Genomic DNA, 18,732 nt, shown 5'->3' with positions numbered 1-18,732 from the left:
AAATACATAAAGCAAATATTACCAAACATAAAGGAGAACTTGACAGTAATGCAATAATTGTAGGGAAATTTACCACCCCACTTACATCAATAGACAGATCATCCACACAAAATCAATAAACACTGGCCTTAAATATGAATATGTTCAATAGTATTGTAATAACTTTGTATGGAGACAGATGGTTACTAGACTTATCAGGGTGATAATTTCATAATGTATGCAAATGTCAGATCACCATGTAGTACACTTGAAGCTAACATAATGTTGTACATCAACTATATTTCAATTAAAATAAATTTAAATTGATTGTGAATATTCTATGAAATTAGTGCCAAAAGTCTTTGTTAAAATATAGTCATTCACATTTGAAAATTGGTAGTATGGCAGTGGAGTTACTTTTAAAAAACAGATATCCATGGGACTTCCCTGGTGATGCAGTGGTTAAGAATCTGCCTGCCAATGCAGGGGACATGGGTTCGAGCCCTGGTCTGGGAAGATCCCACATGCCGTGGAGCAACAAAGTCCTTGCACCACAACTACTGAGCCTGCGCTCTAGAGCCTGCGAGCCACAACTACTGAAATCCCGCACACCTGCGTGCCACAACCCCTGAAGTTCGTACGTCATAACTACTGAAGCCCACGTGCCTAGAGCCCGTGCTCCACACCAAGAGAAGCCACCGCAATGAGAAGGCCGTGCACCGCAACGAAGAGTAGCCCCTGCTCGCCGCAACTAGAGAAAGCCCACACACAGCAACGAATACCCAATGCAGCCAAAAAATAAATAAACAAATTTTTTTAAAAAAGAAAAAAAATTTTTAATAAATAAATAAAATATAGATATCCATTGAGGAGGTGGGGGGAAGGAAAGCTGCTCAATATCACTAGCCATTAGGAAAATGCAAATTAAAACCACAAGGAGATTCCTTTATACCCATACTGGAATGGGTAATTTTTTTTTTTACATAGGGATAATTCCAAGTGCTGATAAGGATGCAGAACAATTGGAATTCTCATACATTTCTTGTGGGAATGCAAAATAGCTCAGGTACTCTGAAAAACAGTTTGACAGTTCCTTATAAAGTTTCTTATAACGTTAAACATACACTTACCATATGACCCAGTAATCCTACTCCTGCATATTTCCCCTAGAAAATGAAAACCTGTGTCACACAAAAATTTGTATATGAATGGTTATAGCAGCTTTATTTATACTAGCCCAAACCTGGAAAGCAAACGAAATGTCCTTCAATGGGTAAAGAGTAAACAAATTATACTACTCAGCAATCAAAAGTAATGAACAATTGATACTCATAGCAACATAGATGAACCTAAAATGCATTATTGTAAGTGAAAAAAATCCCGGTTCATAGCACAGGGAATGTAGTCAATAATATTGTAATAACCTTTGTATGGTGCATAATCTATAAAAATATCAAATCACTATGTTGTATACCTGAAACTAATATAATATTGTAAGTCAACTATACTTCAATTTAAAAAAACAAAAATATTTTTTTAAAGGCTATGTGCTATATGATTCCATTTGTATGAAATTTTGGAAAAGGCAAAAATACATAGAAAACAGATTGGTGGTTGCCTGGCTTAGGGGGCGGAGGAAGTTCTACATTGTATCTGAGATGGTGGTTTCAAGATTCTACACATGTGTAAAAGCTCACAGAACTGTAAACCAAACAAAAGTTAATTTTACTACATTTAAATTTAAAAATTAAAAAAATCCTTCTCTCGGGCTTCCCTGGTGGCGCAGTGGTTGAGAGTCTGCCTGCCAATGCAGGGGACACGGGTTCGAGCCCTGGTCTGGGAGGATCCCACATGCTGCGGAGCAACTGGGCCCGTGAGCCATAATTGCTGAGCCTGCGCGTCTGGAGCCTGTGCTCTGCAACGAGAGGGGCCGCTATGGTGAGAGGCCCGCGCACCGCGATGAAGAGTGGCCCCCGCTTGCCGCAACTGGAGAAAGCCCTCGCACAGAAACGAAGACCCAACACAGCCATAAGTAAATAAATAAATTAAAAAAAAAAATCCTTCTCTCATGCTTCTCTGGAACTTCCTACACCCTTCTTCCCCCCACCCCTACCATCAGACATCTCCTTCTTAAGACAGTGTCTTCCCAAACTTTGCTAGGTTTTCTCCTGACCATCACACAAATCTACTCATTCCTTAGGGAGTCTACCCATTTCTTGGCTAAAGGGCATACGTATGCTGATAACTACTGGATATGTATCTCCAGCCCAGAACTCTTTCCTGAGTTCCAGACCTGAATAACCAAGTACCTTTCAATTTCACCCACCCCAAAATCCATTACCTGTTTTGTTCCTTCTCCTTCATCTCCCACTCACATCTAATTATTCACTGAGGTGTGTTGATTGTAATTCCTAAATATCTCTGGAAACCGTGTACTTTTTCTAGCCTGATTACCATGACCCCAGACCATGTGTCTGTCATCTGTGTTACTGCAATAGCTTTTTAACTGATTTTCCTGATTCCCATCTTGCCCCTCTTCCAGTCCATTCTCCATATTGCAACTAGAATGATGAAACACTTAAAGCTGTGTAATGGCTCTTTTGTTGGCTTCAGCATAGTCTGAACTCCTTAACATGGCTTACAAGCCCTTTTATGATCCAGCCCCTGTTCATCTCTCCAGATTCTCAACTCTGAAGCTTCCTCTTCACCAGTTCTATCCCCACATTCTATACTTGAGCCACACCTCAACTTCTTTCAGCCCCTCAAACATGCCACTTATGCTTCCCATGACTGGGATGCTTCCTCAGCAACCTCCCACCTCTTCCATTCCAGTCTCCTTCAGCTGGCTATATAGTCTTTATTCTCTAGGTTTCAGCCTCCACATCATTTACTCGGGTATATCACTGACTGATGTCTTTTGGGTGCCACCATAATAACATTATGAGAGCCCTTTTATTCTGTGTTGTAATAGCCTACTTACTTTTCTGTCGCCCAAACTAGATTGTAAGCTCCTTGAGAGCAGTCACTATGTCTTGTTCACATTTTAGTGCCAGCTTCTAGCACAATGCCTCGTACATACTAAGTATTCAATAAATATTTGTCAAATGAATGAATGCGAAGGAGGGAGGGTGGGAAACAGTCTCTGAGATTATAGGTCATTTTTTTCTTTATCCCTTTCTATAGTTTCCAATTATTCTATGATGAACATAAATTGCTTTTATAATAAAAAAATACGTTAGAAAATTCCCTGGAGGTCCAGTGGTTAGGAGTCGACGCTTTCACTGCCGTGAGCCCAGGTTCAATCCCTGGTCAGGGAACTAAGATCCCGCAAGCCACACAGCATGGCCAAGAGGAAAAGTTAGAAATAATTTTAAAAGTATATTAAACATAAAAGAAAAGAGAAAAAACTATGAAGAAAATTTAAATCACCTATAATCCCACCACCTGAAGATAACTCATGTTAACATTTTGTTATATTCCATCGATATTTTATATGAATATATTTGTTAAACATTGAGACCATATTGTGTTCAGTTTTGAATTCTGCTTTTTTTTTTAACATCTTTATTGGAGTATAATTGCTTTACAATGGTGTTCTAGTTTTTGCTTTATAACAAAGTGAATCAGTTATACATATACATATGTTCCCATATCTCTTCCCTCTTGCATCTCCCTCCCTCCAACCCTCCCTATCCCACCCCTCTAGGTGGTCACAAAGCACAGAGCTGATCTCCCTGTGCCATGCGGCTGCTTCCCACTAGCTATCTATTTTACGTTTGGTAGTGTATATATGTCCATGCCACTCTCTCACTTTGTCACAGCTTACCCTTCCCCCTCCCCATATCCTCAAGTCCATTCTCTAGTAGGTCTGTGTCTTTATTCCCGTCTTGCCACTAGGTTCTTCATGACCTTTTTTTTTTCTTTTCCTTAGATTCCATATATATGTGTTAGCATACTGTATTTGTTTTTCTCTTTCTGACTTACTTCACTCTGTATGACAGACTCTAGGTCCATCCACCTCACTACAAATAACTCAATTTCGTTTCGTTTTATGGCTGAGTAATATTCCATTGTATATATGTGCCACATCTTCTTTATCCATTCAGCCAATGATGGACACTTAGGTTGCTTCCATGTCCTGGCTATTGTAAATAGAGCTGCAATGAACATTTTGGTACATGACTCTTTTTGAGTTATGGTTTTCTCAGGGTATATGCCCAGTAGTGGGATTACTGGGTCGAATGGTAGTTCTATTTTTAGTTTTTTAAGGAACCTCCATACTGTTCTCCATAGTGGCTGTATCAATTTACATTCCCACCAACAGTGCAAGAGGGTTCCCTTTTCTCCACACCCTCTCCAGCTTGAATTCTGCTTTTTTCACTAATGCTGAAAGTAATTTCCCATTACATCAAGATGCCATTGTTTACTTAACCAATTCTCTGCTGTCCAACATTAAGATTTTATTCAGTTTTTCACTATTATGAGTAAGGCTGCCAATAATATCATTGAACTTAAACTTTTTCCTCATTTATAATCATTTTCCTATGATAGGCTCCTAGAAGCAAAACTACCGCTATGAACTTTTTAAAAGACCATTAATATATATGGCCAAATTGTTTTCCAGAAAGCTTATACTAATAATAGCTGCTTGAGTACCTACTATATACCTACTATATGCCAGATATTGTTTTAGTTAGATTTTGTTATGCCTGTTTTACAGATGAAGAGACTAATTTTTCCAGAATCACAGAGATAGGAAATAGCAAAGTTAGAATTCAAATTCAGAATTGCCCAGTTTCAAAGCTTATGTTATTTCTTGTGAATTTCAGAAATAAATATTTTTGCATTATCAAATTATTATGTATATGTACTAGAGGAAATGTGGAAAATACAAGTAGAAATTAGAGAAAATGAAAATAAATTACCCATGAATCCACCACTTTCAACAACTTAGTGTATTTCATTGCTCTTTGTTCCAGATAAAGATTCTGGGTTAAAAATAAGTATAACATTGTATATGTAATTTTGCATCCTGCTTTTTTCACTTAATATTTTTCAGTGCTGACCCATACTCTTCAAAAATGTATAACAGTTGCATATTATTGTCAATGGATGTTACCATGTGGATATTTACAGTAGTTTAGCTCACCTGTGAATTTCTTTTTTTCATTCCCAGGACCCTCTATCTCCAATGAAGCTTACAGAGTTCAATGTTGGGAACCATTCTAATCTTCAAAATAAGTCACCATGGCAGATTGGAAGCTTCACAATTTGAAAGCATCCCATCAAATACTTGCTGTGCAGATAGATGTTTCAGGACTTTACAGGTTATTTAATTTACTAGCTGAACTCATCAATCTGGTAGCAATTAATTCAAGCCAGTCTTCCTCTGCTTCTTTCTTCATTTCCCCTCTCCCCATCTGTGAAAGCCTAAATGTAACATATTTATCTTTCCAGAGGCTCTTTTCATTCCTCCTGTCAGGTAAAGGGGAACTCAAAAGACTTCCTTGGAGTCTTTAACTCCCCTAGAAAGACTGTTAATCATATCTATAGAGTCTTTGTTTTATTGAGGGGAATCAGACTAGCTTGCTGCTTGTACACATGTGCATTTATAAGCATGCATATGTGCAGCATATTTACACAAAATTCTTCTGTGGTGTTGTGAAAATTGAAGCTTAAAAAAAATCTGAAGTTTTTATTCAATCATATTTTTTTAATAGCAATTTAAATATTTGCTGAGCTGTGAACACCTTCCCTATATCAGGTACCTAAAATTCAAGAGGGAGATTCAACACTGTGATCAAGGTCCTCAAACTGGGAATTGAACAACTATGTAAAACCTGTTCTCTGTCATAGATGTGTGGTATTCCTGAAAACACCACAGCTAAGAGAGAAGATCAAATCAGATTTCCATTTTATTTAACATAATGATTGGTGTTTTAAAGACTTTTAATGCCAGACTGTGGTAAAATTCTCCAGTAACGTTTATTCTTTTCTCTGCTCCCTAGCTTTATTTTAGCCTTTATGAATTACTCTTATGATGAAAGAAAAACTATAAACCTAAGTTATGGACCATTGGCTTTGTTAAGGGGTTTAAGGGTGATGTTCAGGTTTAATTACAATACTGTTAATAAGGATGAAGTTTCACAGTTGAAATTAGCCTAAGAATTAGCACTAAAGATACTTTTTTTCACAACAGGGATTAGTGTACAGATAGTGAAAAACCTAATAGTAATATGCCAATTCTTTCTCTTTTTTCTTTTCTTTTCTTTTTTTTTTTTTAGTTCCAGTAGTAGTGCAGCCATTAAGATAGTTTACATCCATTTCCCAATTTATTTATAATAAGCCTTTATTTTAGTCCTAGTGCCTGAATCAATGAGTATGGACATTAATGCTGCTTCTCTATAATAATAATACCTAAGAGTATTGATGGTTTTCATTTCTCAGTCAGTGTCATAGTGCCCAGCTGCTAACAATAGAAGTCCCAACTCTTACAGAGATCAGTGAGTTAGAGGCATCGTACTGATAACAAGTTGTTGAGCTCCTAGAGGGATGTTAGTTTTGCTAAATTATTCCCCCTAAAACCTTTTTGAGTAAAAAAGAATTGCCTGCCACAAACAATTCAGTGTTCAGATTCCAGTAGAGCTGTGAATGTCAGCAATTCAGCTACTTAAAGCAACGAAAGACCTGTTCATTTGAATCCTCTAGGTAATTTTGGTCATGGTAAGACTTTCAGCATAAGTTAAATGGATTGTGATTGTGGCCAGCATTTCATTTGAGAGGATACGAGACACGACTAAATCTATTAGGGCCAGGGACTATTTCTCAAACTCAGATGCCAAGAACCAGCCTAGAGGACTATGCACAATGGGTTTCATGAAGAAGTCGTGTATGTTCAGATGGGAAGATTTTTTTCCCCCTTCCTCTTTCCCTTTAAAACACTCTCTTGTTTGGGTTTATCTTGAAAGCTTATTTGATCATCCACATGGTCTTATGTTTGCCAAGGCTTGCCTTATATTCATGTAGAAATGCACCTTTCCTAAAGGTAGGGCTGTTGCTTACTCCACAGCCAGTAGGCCTCAAAGCAATCTTTCCCATCCATCATCTTCTGCCAAGAGTTTAGGCAGAATAGCCGCTAACTATGATTCAAAGTCAGGAAGGAATCAAGAACTTATTTAATGAATAGAGTGTATCAGCACTCAGCACTCATAGAAATCAGGTCATAAAAGACAGTGTCAGGGAACTACAAAAAAGCACTGGAAGGGTAAAGCTCAGGAAAGCTATAATGCAAAGTTGATTGTTTAATGTCTTACAGACTTACACTGTCTTCAAAAGGCCAAATAAATCAGGGTTTTACCTAGGGGCTTAGGGAAATAGAGAAACCCTATTCCTATCTCTGAACCTTTATTCCAATAGCTTATAGATTCTGATACTATCCCCGTTATAGGTCATTGAGTATTGACTTCTATACCTAGACACCACCCCCCCAACTGGTTGACTATTTATAAGGAAGACAGACAGGTTTGTTTGATAATTAGCATACCCTTATCTGGCTCCTTTGCTTTCTTTTCCTTGGGGCCATGTCCAATAACCTCTGTGGGATCTCATTTCCCAATCTTTGGTACCCATCTTCCCCATTTGCAAAACAAAGACACTCATTGTTAGGATCATACAGGTGAAAGGTGCTATGTAACTCCCCAGTGCTCTTATATATCCTTCATTGCAGGAATGGAATGCAAAGTTTAACCAGAACAGTATTTCTAAACAAATCGGTGTGCTCCATTCTTTCTTCCACACTCTCATTGATGATTTGTTCTTGCAGAACTTAGAGTACCTTATTAATGTTATTCCATTCATTCCAACAATGTCCTTGGAAAGAGGTGGAATAGAAGTGATTTTCCCCATGGTACAACCTGAAAAATTAAGGACAAAAGAAATGAAGCACCCTCCAAAAGCACATAGCTGTCTGGGACAGAACTCACAATTGCCATGTCCAGTGCACCGTTAGAGTGACTTGACTTCCCAGTACTGGAATAACCATGGAGCAGCCTAGAACACTGAGAGCAATTGGGGCAGGACCACATTTCAGAAGAGTCTCACTTTGTCCAAAATCTGAAAGTATGCAATTTATGCAATTCTTATTTTCTATGTGATAGAAGTGTAATATGTGCCTCTTTCCCCTTCTGGCCCCATGTGACACATATATTTCACACTGTGTGGCATCAGCCAGTGCCATTATGTCCTCTGGCACCCATAGAGCCCACTCTCAGGATTGTCTTTGCCAGAGAAAAGAATGTGCTTCCTCATGTTTATGCCAAGTTGCACAAAGTGTAGACATTGAGATTAATGAAGATTTAAGCACAATCCTAGCAGGTATAAGAATATTGAATATACATTATTATAACGTGCACCTGAAATTTAATATGGCCCAAATTCATAGGAATATAACAGTCATGCAAAGCCTATCCCTTTCACCTATCATCACACATATATATCTATACATGTGTGCACACACATAGTACCCCAAAAGCAGGCTGCCTGGTCATCAGGAGCAAATACTTTAAAGGAATGAGTCTCTGTCCTCTTAGAAAAAAGTCCAACAGTCACTGCAGGTGAAGAATATTCCATTCATACGTTCTAAAACTTCTGCTCCTAGAGTAGCTAAGGTACTCAGTTGGTGCCAAAGACATGTTCTGTGCCTCTATCAGAGTCACAGAAGGCATGTGACAAGATTGTTAGACCTTTCCACAAGTCTCATGTTCTTTGAAAATTCACGAGTTCCATCCAATCAGTAGTAAATAGTTTATGAGGTATGGTACATCTGCATTTCTTTAACCAGAGCTATAATGTACCATATTAAATTGTAGTCTTTTGCATGCAGGTATTATGTAATATAATAATGAACGGATGGCACCTAATAGCATGCAACCCATGATCGTTTACTTCCCCAAAAGGGCTAGGGCTGTGTCCCACACAGTGTTCAAAACTATTAAACTATTAAATGTATTCTTTAATGCAGCAGGAAAGCTTGTACTGGGTCTTGGTAATATATGACATGCATTGGAGAGCCAGAAAAAGAAAAGCACTGGAGACCTCAGCAGTTACGCTCAAGTTGCCAATTTGCTACAAACCCTTTTTTCCACCAATCTGCTCAAAGTAATTGTATATAATATTCTTAAAACCATGTGTCTTGCTACAAAAATACCCACAAATACTGACCAGCTTTATCTTCCTAAGTTCTTTATTAAAAGCATATGCATAAAATTGTCATTTCTTTTCTATATTATGGAGTTGTTAAACAATGTTGGCAAAGGCTAAAATTTCAGACCACCTTGATGGAAGTTTCTATACTTCTCATTTCATGGGTGTAATAGTGGAGTTTATTCACTCCCAGGTTGATTTGTATGTGGCATGTAGACTCCTCTGTAACATCTCATCTTCCAAACACCCGCCCCGTCCCTGTGCTCAGTGTTTCTTATGTTCCTACATGGATATTAGTTGGGAAATTAGCAGCAATGGCTTTTAGATAGAATGCTGACTAGTCTAATGTCACTTAATCAAGTTCAGTCTGCTCAGCCTCACACATCTTTTGCCTTTCCCTCTGTTATTGTGATAAGTAAAAAGAAAAAGAAAACTTATATGTCTAAGGGTGATATGAACTCTGGTTTCCTTTTTCTTACAGTGAAGACTATGTTTATTATTCTCCAGATGCATGTTACCTGAAAAAAAAATACAATGATGCTGAGAAAAGATTACAGTGGTCCACTTGCTCCTAATTTATATCTTACCCTCAGAGAAACATTTGGAGAGACCCTTATTCAGTAAGCCTCAGATAAGCTTCCCCTCAATAGATGCTTCATTTGCACAAAAAAATAATTTTCAGACAGAATTAGCCAACAAGAAGGCAGAAGTCATTGAAAATGCAGAGCACTGAAAGCTGAAGTTTGGAACAAAATTGCTGACCATGACTAAATAATAATGGAGAATCACTTTGGAAAGGCCCAACCTGTAGAGGTCAGACAACACAAACCAGAAAGAAGTCTTTTATTCCAATTAAGCTTATTTAAAAAGTACTTACTTTGACTAGGTAAAGACCTCAGAACATCTCAGTTGAAAACTCCCATTTCATTTATTCCAATGCATCAGCTATAAACAGCTTTAATTTGCATAACAAACACAATGTAAAAAATTCAAATACCAGAAACAAAGGTAGCTGATGATTCTAGATTTTAAAAATGCATAAAAGAGGAGACCTTTTTACAGGAATCTTATTTGAGTAGAGGTTACTAAGGAAATTCAAGGCATAGATGTTTAAAAGGAAGCTTTAATTTATAGATATACGTAAAATGGTTCATACAGGAATGCGTAAAGATATAGACATGTATTTTCTTCATGTTATAAACAACAAAATTTACAAATTAATTTTCTCACCAAATGTAGGGACATTGAAAAATTAGTTTCTTTTTGAATGTTAAAATACTCATTCTCACACAGTAGCATGTTTCATTGTTTAGACTTTCACGGGGTGGAAAATTTATGATAGTAAAAAGTACATTTTAAGCAAACTTTTATTAAAAGTATTTGAATATGTTTATGGTTTTAAAAGAAATTTTCCTCATAAACCTTAACTGAAGTATTTATATCAACTTTGCAAATTAGCACAATATTAGACCCAGATCCTGACAATGTTGGTGTTGACAAAAAAAAAAAAAAAACACCCCACAATGTGAGAGCTGTGAGTTCAGTTTTATTTGGGGCTAAGGACTATAGCCCATGAGACAGCCTCTCAGATAGCGCTGAGGAACTACTCTGAAGAGATTGGGGGGGTTGGGGGAGGTCAGTATATGTGTGATTTTGGTGAAGGGGGTATGTGCAATTAAGCACACATCTCAGTAGAAGGTTGCTGCTAGTCACGAGGAGCAGTTGTCTCCATTAATGATTTTAGTGCTTTTCTAGGTATGAGAAGATGCAAGAATTTGGGTTCATAAAACTTCCTACTGAAAATATCTATCTGAAGGCCTGTTCTGCCAGCTTTTCCCAGAGTGCCTCATTCCTGATCTCCACCCTGAACTCATTTCAGGGTGTGTTAAAGGTCAGTGACTACAGTGTCCAGTGACTTAAGCTTTGTAGAGCCAGATGGCAAGCAACATTCTTTAGTTGGCATTGGCAAACTCTAAAATAAATATGGCTGTAGTATATAAGAATTTCAAGAAAAATAAAATGCAATTCATTGTACAAGGAAAGCAAAAGTTTTGCTATTGGAGCATTAAAGAATGTGGGCTACCAATTAGTCAGAAATTGTTATTAAGTTATATTTACCAATCCACTGTCATACCATACATAAATTACCCTGGACAATTAGAAAGCACTTATTAGAGTAATGTAGTTCAGAGGGAACGAGTACAAATGCAAATCTGAAGTGGCTTCTGAATCATAAGTGTGTGTGTGGCAGGGCTACTGGGTACTGAGGGTTGAGGGTTCTGTGAGTTGTAAAAAATTAAGGGGGAATACTGGGGGAAATAAGCCAAGATGGGAAACATTAACATTTTAACCTATTTTCCACTTGATTATGATTCCCCCTAAACTTTGAAGCCTTCTATTTTCTACCTACATATTATCAATCTATTAAAATTGTAATTTTGTTGTGGGTAAAATTAACTTACCTCTTCTATATCTATACTGATCCAGAGAACTTCATATTTGCATTTCTATCACTGCCTCTGTCTGATTATTGTAACAAAACCACCTGGAGCTCTATATATAAACATTACTTTTAAATACTTTCATTTATCATGAACTTGGGAAGTTTTCTGCTTTTTACTCACCTGGTAGTTTTAGACAAGTTCAGTTCAACCAAAGTCGTCAGAAACAACTTTGCCCTTATATGACTGTTTTCAAAGGGTGTAGACACTACAATCCTAGTTGATAAATAAAACAATGTATTTTTTATGGAGTCTTTCTAGTGCTACCCAATCCAGCTTTAAATCTACTTCTTTATAATAATTCTCACTGCTATGAGCTATTACCTTTGTGAATACTATTGTCAAGAAAGAAAAAAAGGGTAGTAGGAAAAGAGGGAGAGAGGGAAATTGAACTCATTTGAGGTTGCCTTAAACTAGGGACCCTAAATCTTATTTTGGTCATGCACCCCTTTGAGAATCTAAAGAAAGCTATGGACACTCTCCACAGAAAAGTACACGCACACACAAACACACAGAGAATTTTATAATTTCAGAGGATTTCCAGATACTCTGAAATATGTTCATATATCCTAGTTAAGAATTCCTACTTTAAATTGTGTCCCATCTTTATAGAATCATCAAATCAAATAAGTGAACCTGTATGTGATACTGTGTTGCATTATCAAACTGGGCTACAGGTTACCAATTAATGCAAAGTCTATGGCTGAGTTTATTATATTTTCAGAATTTGCTATTTCCATAATCCTCCTCCCTATTACCCAAGGCTTTGGAGCAGTTGGATGAGCAGCAGAATGGCTGTTGCTAAGGATATCAGAGAGATCGGCTATGTACACAGCAGGTACTATATAAAGTCTTCTCTTCAGACAACAGGGGACCAAATGTTTCTCATCAAATTCAAGGAGTTTTAAGATGACAGCTGTTGGAATATTTAGTTCATGTCAGTGTTATTTTTAGTGACACTGACACTGGTTCTTAAATGTCAGAAATGGGCTTTTAAGGAGAATTTTCTATTATAAGCATTATGCCTTTTTTTTTTTTACTCTCAAACCCCCTGTCATTTGTTGGATCTTGCAAATTGCATGCCTAAAGTTTAAATAACTCTTTTAATGTTGTGTGAATTTATGCTACATGGCAGTGGTTCTCAAAGTGGAGACCCTCAAGAACTATCCAAAAGGAACACAGGAAACAATCTCTGAATCTCTGGGCCAGAAACAGTTCATTTTGCCTCCAGCCATAGTGGAAAAAACTGGTAACTCATGGACCAAGAGATATAAGTGTTCACAAGGGTATTATGTAGTGAGTAATGGGGAAAATTATGCCTTGACTAAAGGGTGCTCTGGACCTACTGAGCAAAGCTTAAGAACAAGCCTTATGAAGATCAAATTGTTCATAAGTAACTTCACTGTGTCTCAGAACAAAACTCAAGAATTATGGGACTTCCCTGGTGGTGCAGTGGTTAAGACTCTGGGCCCAGGTTCAATCACTGGTCTGGGAACTAGATCCCACATGCATGCCACAACTAAGGAGATGGTGAGCCAAAACTAAGGAGCCCATGAGCCATAACTAAGGAGCCCACCTGCTGCAACTAAGGAACCCACGTGCTGCAACTAAGGAGCCTGCCTGCCGCAACTAAGAAGCTGGATAGCTACAACTAAGGAGGCCATGAGCCACAACTAAGGAGCCCTTGAGCTGCAACTAAGGAGCCTGCCTGCCACAACTAAGACCCGATGCAACCAAATAAATAAAATAAAATTAATTAATTAATTTTAAAAAAAGAATTAACAGTAATGAAAATATCTAGTGGACTTCCCTGGCGGTCCAGTGGTTAAGACTCCACGCTTCCAATGCAGGGGGCGCGGGTTTGGTCCCTGGTCAGGAAACTAAGATCCCACATGCTGCATGGCCAAAAGATTAGAAAAAAAAAACAGAAAAGAACATATCTAGCACCCAACATGAAAAAATTCACAGTATCTGGCACTCAATACATAATTACCAGCCATTCAAATGAGCAGTAAAATAAAACCAATAAAGGAAAGAAAAATTAACGGTAAAAACAGACCCAGAAGTGAGATAATAGAAATTGTAGAAAACAAATGTTAAAACAGTTATTATAATTATATTCCATATGTTCAAAAAGGTAGAAGAAAACATAAGCATGTTAAGAAGAAACATGAAAAATATAAAAATTGAACTTCTATAGTTAAAAAAAATGACAGAGATGACAGATGTGCTGTATGCTATTAACAGATCATTAGAAACAGAAGAAAAATGATTAGTGAACTTGATTGCATAGCAAGTTGTTTAGAAATTATCTAAAATTAAACAGAAGAAAAAAGACTGAAATAAAAAGAACATACAATCATTGAGCTGTGGAACAACTCCAAGCTGCTTAATATAAAAGTAATTGTTTGTTCTAAGGGGAGGATGCAGAGAAACACTTTGATGAAATAATAGCCAAAGGAGATAAATTCCAGAATAGTGGTGTGAAAACCTCCACAGACACTTTCCCCATCAAAAATTATTTTTAAAACAGGCATTTTAAGTCTCTTGGAATTCTCCTATGAGCATATAGCAAATGAAGAAACAGTGATGTAAGAAAATCTACTACATTTCACTACTAACAGCAAGTTTATGGCATTTGAAACACAACCTGCTCCCTGCATTTGCCCCCCTCACTGGCTCAGCATGTTGCAAGCTCTACCCCAAACAGGTGCAGCCTACCTCTCCCCACAACTTACCGGTGAAGGCTACGGAATTTGCCCTGGAGTGGGAGACCACCCTCATCCCACCCTCCAGTTCCATGTGGCAGAAGCTCTATCCTAGGCAAGAGTGGTTGATAACTTTGGGACTCTTCATCCACCAGCCCACAATTGTGGGACAGAAGTTCCACCCCAGGCAAGGCAGACTGAGAATACCAGTGTCTGATCATCCTCACACAAGCTTGCTCATGCAACAAGGAGAGGCAGCCAAGGAGAGAGCTCCAGGAAAAGTAAGCCAAGAAGACCAGAGGTTACTACCCCCAACCAGTGTCCTGCTCATAAATCAGAAGTTTCACTCTGAGAGAAGTGGGCCACTTTTCCTGCCAGCTGTTCTGGGGCAGCGGTATAGAGATTTTGCCCAAGGATGAGAGGCAGGAAATAAGAACAGATAGCTCAATGCTCTCCCCAAGAGAATAGAATTTATTTGGAATACAATGTAGGGTAATTCAAGCTTAATGGTGCTCTTAAAAGCAATGGAGATTTTAGTATATAAATAGCATAATATATAGCATATATATAGCTAATGCTATAGCTCCATTAGAGAAATAAGATAAGCCATAGACCAGCTAGATGTTTAACAGGGAGAATCATGGAAAGAGACAACTGAAGGGGAGCAGATTTTGCCACCCCAAAATATGACTCTTTGGCATATTGACTATCTTAAGCTGGTTATTAAAAAAAAAAAAACAGTAGACATGAGAGAAGCTCTGAAAACTGAGTAGAATTTACCCTTTTGTAAGAAATATTTACATTTATAAGGGAAATCTCTATTTGTAAGCATGTCTCCCTTTCTGTACCAGGAAGAGAAGGATGACTCTAAATCTCTAAAAACTCTTATCAGTGGAGAGGCAATGACTTCAATCTGTATAACTACTATGCTTTTCCTGTTAACTTCCCATAAGTGATTCCTCACCCCCAACATCTTTTGTCTTTAGCTGAAGATAGTACTTAAGGTGACGACTTCACCCATTTCAGAGTTACTCAGTTTTCCTAGGTATCTCCCATGTATGCAGGAAGTATACATGTTATTAAACTTTTGTTGTTTTTCTCGTTAACCTGTCATATCAATTTAATTATTAGACCAGCCAAATAACCTAGAAGGGGGAAAGGAAAAATTTTCCACCCCTACACAGCAAACAAGAGCCCTCCTGTAGTAGGAACAAACTTCAAAAACTGGTTTCAAAGACTACTGCTGCAAAAATGCCCAAATTCAATTGGATCAGACTGTACAGCAATTTATGACCCAGGTCACTGTTTTAATAAATAGAGCATCACCCAGCAATTAGTAAATGCAAATGGCTGGATATTATACTAACAGAGGCAGACAGTTTAACAGATATAAGGGAAAGACACAGTAATAAAGAGGCCTGCTAAAATTATGTCATCCCATGGGGACTGTATGCATGTTCAAGGCTTCATGCTCTGAAGAGTGACATCAGATACTTCACACTGAAGCAGAAATAGACTTCATTTAAATAGTACAGCTAAGTCTCTAAACTAAAAACCAAGCCAAAAAAAAGCCCCAAGGGCAGAGTGATCAGTACCCCTGAGTTACTACACTGTGTTATCGGAAATGTCCAATTTCCAATAACAAATTATGGAACATGCAAAGAAAAATGAAAGTATGATCAATACATGGGAAAAAATCAGGTAACACAAACTGCCTTTGAGAGAGACCACAGGTTGGACTTAGCAGGCAAAACTTCAAAGCAGCTATAATAAATATGCTCAAAGAACTAAAGGAAACCATGATCAAAGCAATAAAAGTACAATGATACTTTTTTTTCAAATAGAATCAATAGACAAAAATTTACCAAAAAAAAAACCCAACAATAGGAAATTCTGGAGTTCAAAACTAAAATAATTTAAATGAAAAATTTACTGAGATGCTCAACAGTAGATTTAAGCTGGAAGATGAAAGAATCAGCAAACTTAAAGACACATGATGGAAATTATGTAATCCAAAGACTAGAGAGGGAAAAGGATGAAGAAAAGTTAGTAGAGTCAAATAAATGTAGGGCATCTTTAAATAAACCAACATATATGTAATGGAAGTACCACAAGGAGAAAAGAGGGAAAGGAGCACAAAAAGTATCCAAAGAAATAATGGCTGAAAACTTCCCAAATTTAATGAAAAACATTAAGCTATATATCCAAGAGCTCAACGAACTCCAATAGGATAAATGCAAAGAGAGCCACACCCAGACAGTTTAAAGTAAAAAAATTTTGAAACCCAAAGACAAATAGAAAATCTAGAAAACAGCAAGAGAAAAATGACTCATCATGTACAAGACAATCTCAATAAGAGTAACAGTTTATTTCTCACTAGAACCCACGTAGGCCAGAAGATATAAAGGTGATATATGCAAAAGGCTGAAAGAAAAGAAAACTATCAATGAAGAATTTTTACAACCAGCAAAACTATCTTTCAAAATTAAAAGAGTTACATCAACAAAATGGCTGAGCAGGCAACTCTAAGCTCCTGTCCTCTCACAGAAATATTTTCTTTTTTTGGCCACACTGCATGGCATTTGGAATCCTAGTTCCCCAACCAGGGATCGAACCTGCACCCCCTGCAGTGGAAGCATGGAGTCTTAACCACTGGACCTCTGGGAAGTCCCACACAGAAATATTAAAAAATAAAAAATAGCAGAAACAGAACCAAGTTTGTCAGAAATCTGGAAAACAGTCAACTGTTTATAGCAACCAAGTGAACATTGAATCAGGAAAAAGAAAATTTGAAAATAATAGGAAAACTTTCTGGCAGTTTTACTTGCCCTTGTCATACCCACTCCTTGATGCAGTGTCAGTCTTGAAGTGGTGGCAGACAATGTTCCCCCCTGTGGGACTTTGCTCTCTAGTTCCAGTTGGAGCAGAGCAGAACTTACTCTGATGGGACCTGTGTATGTCTGTTCTAACCTGTCTGGGAGCAACTTGAAGGACTGATGCAAGACACCAATCTTTAGTTTCCAAACTTGGAACTCAGGATGGAATAGTTGTGGGCATTGCTGGAAAATACTGCAAGGAGCAATAAAACCCTACAGATGCCTGGGGCAAAAGATTTGGCTAAGACAATACACTACCTAAAGTTTGAGAGGAAAAGCTGAGGGAGATTGTTTGGAAAATTAGGAAGCACCCTAATGCACCCATGGATGCAGGTGAATTTAGATACCCACGTCCATGTCCAGGGCAAGAGAGAAGTTCTCAGCTTTCACCTTGGGCTTATCCTTAGGTTCAGTGCAAGCCTGTTAAAGGAGTGCCCCAGCACAGAGCCAATCTGCAAAAGCTGGAAAAGGTGTTTGGTTGGAGAGGTTGATTTTATTTCTCTTTTATGTTTCTTTTGTTATCCCTTGTTTTGTCTTTATCTCCTGGCATTCAAGAAAATCTGTCAAAACATTAGCTGAACATGAGCAAAAGGAACAGAGACTTCAGTGACTACAACCAAAAGGAACATGGTGTACACAAAACAGTTTGTAAAAGTCACTAAACATATAGTGAAAATTATTTAAAAATTAAAATATTACAGTGTAAAATATCCACTTAAAAATAATCAGGGAATTCCCTGGTAGTCCAGTGGTTAGAACTCCACACTTCCACTGCAGGGGGCATGGGTTTGATCCCTGGTTGGGGAACTAAGATCCTGCAAGCCACGTGGCATGGCCAAAAAAAAAAAATCAGCAAAGGAGGAATAAAGGAAGGAGAAAGAATGAGACACATAGAAAATAAAAAGTAAAATGGCATCATAAATGCCACTATATCGGGACTTCCCTGGTGGTCCAGTGGTTGAGACTTCACCTTCCAATGCAGGGGGTGCAGGTTCAATCCCTGGTCAGGGAGCTGAGATCCCACATGACTTGGGGCCAAAACACCAAAACATAAAATCAATATTGTAACAAATTCAATAAAGACTTTAAAAAGGGTCTACATCAAAAAAAAAAAAGAAAACTTAAAAAAAATGCAACTATATCAATGTTTTTAAAAAGTCACTAAACAGACTACAACAGTCTTCCAAAACAAAAAATAAAACCAGCAAACCCTGGTGTTATGGATTGAATTATGTCCCCTCAAAATCTGTAAGTTCAACCCCTAAATCCCATTGTAATGGTATTTGGAGATATGGCCTTTAATGAGGTAATTAACATTAAATGAGGGCATAATGGTGGGGTCCTAATCTAATAGGACTGCTATCCTTATTGAGAGGAAAAGACACCAGGCATGCATGTACATAGAAGAAATGTCATGTGAGATCACAGTAAGGAGTTTGAAAGCCAGGAAGAGAGGTCTCATCAGAA

General features: G+C 37.7%; 1 protein-coding gene across 5 annotated transcripts in view; it reads left to right on the top strand.

Moving 5' to 3' along the window:
• Positions 1–9,729, top strand: part of ZDHHC15 (zDHHC palmitoyltransferase 15) — a 126,566-nt gene extending 116,837 nt beyond the window's left edge. The window contains exon 11 of one of the 5 annotated variants that reach the window (XM_082377352.1): positions 5,156–9,729. In XM_082377352.1, the coding sequence (XP_082233478.1) occupies positions 5,156–5,254 (99 nt within the window). In that variant the 3' untranslated portion in view covers positions 5,255–9,729. Of the gene's footprint in view, positions 1–1,765; positions 2,164–3,162 lie in introns of those variants that run through there. The other 4 variants (XM_082377353.1, XM_082377354.1, XM_082377351.1 and 1 more) reach the window with 4 other exon arrangements.
• The last annotated feature ends 9,003 nt before the right edge of the window (positions 9,730–18,732 follow it).

The sequence above is a fragment of the Balaenoptera borealis genome, assembly GCF_965194805.1.
Source record: "Balaenoptera borealis genome assembly, chromosome: X".
Lineage (NCBI taxonomy): Eukaryota > Metazoa > Chordata > Mammalia > Artiodactyla > Balaenopteridae > Balaenoptera > Balaenoptera borealis.
This window is presented reverse-complemented; position numbering and strand designations above follow the sequence as displayed.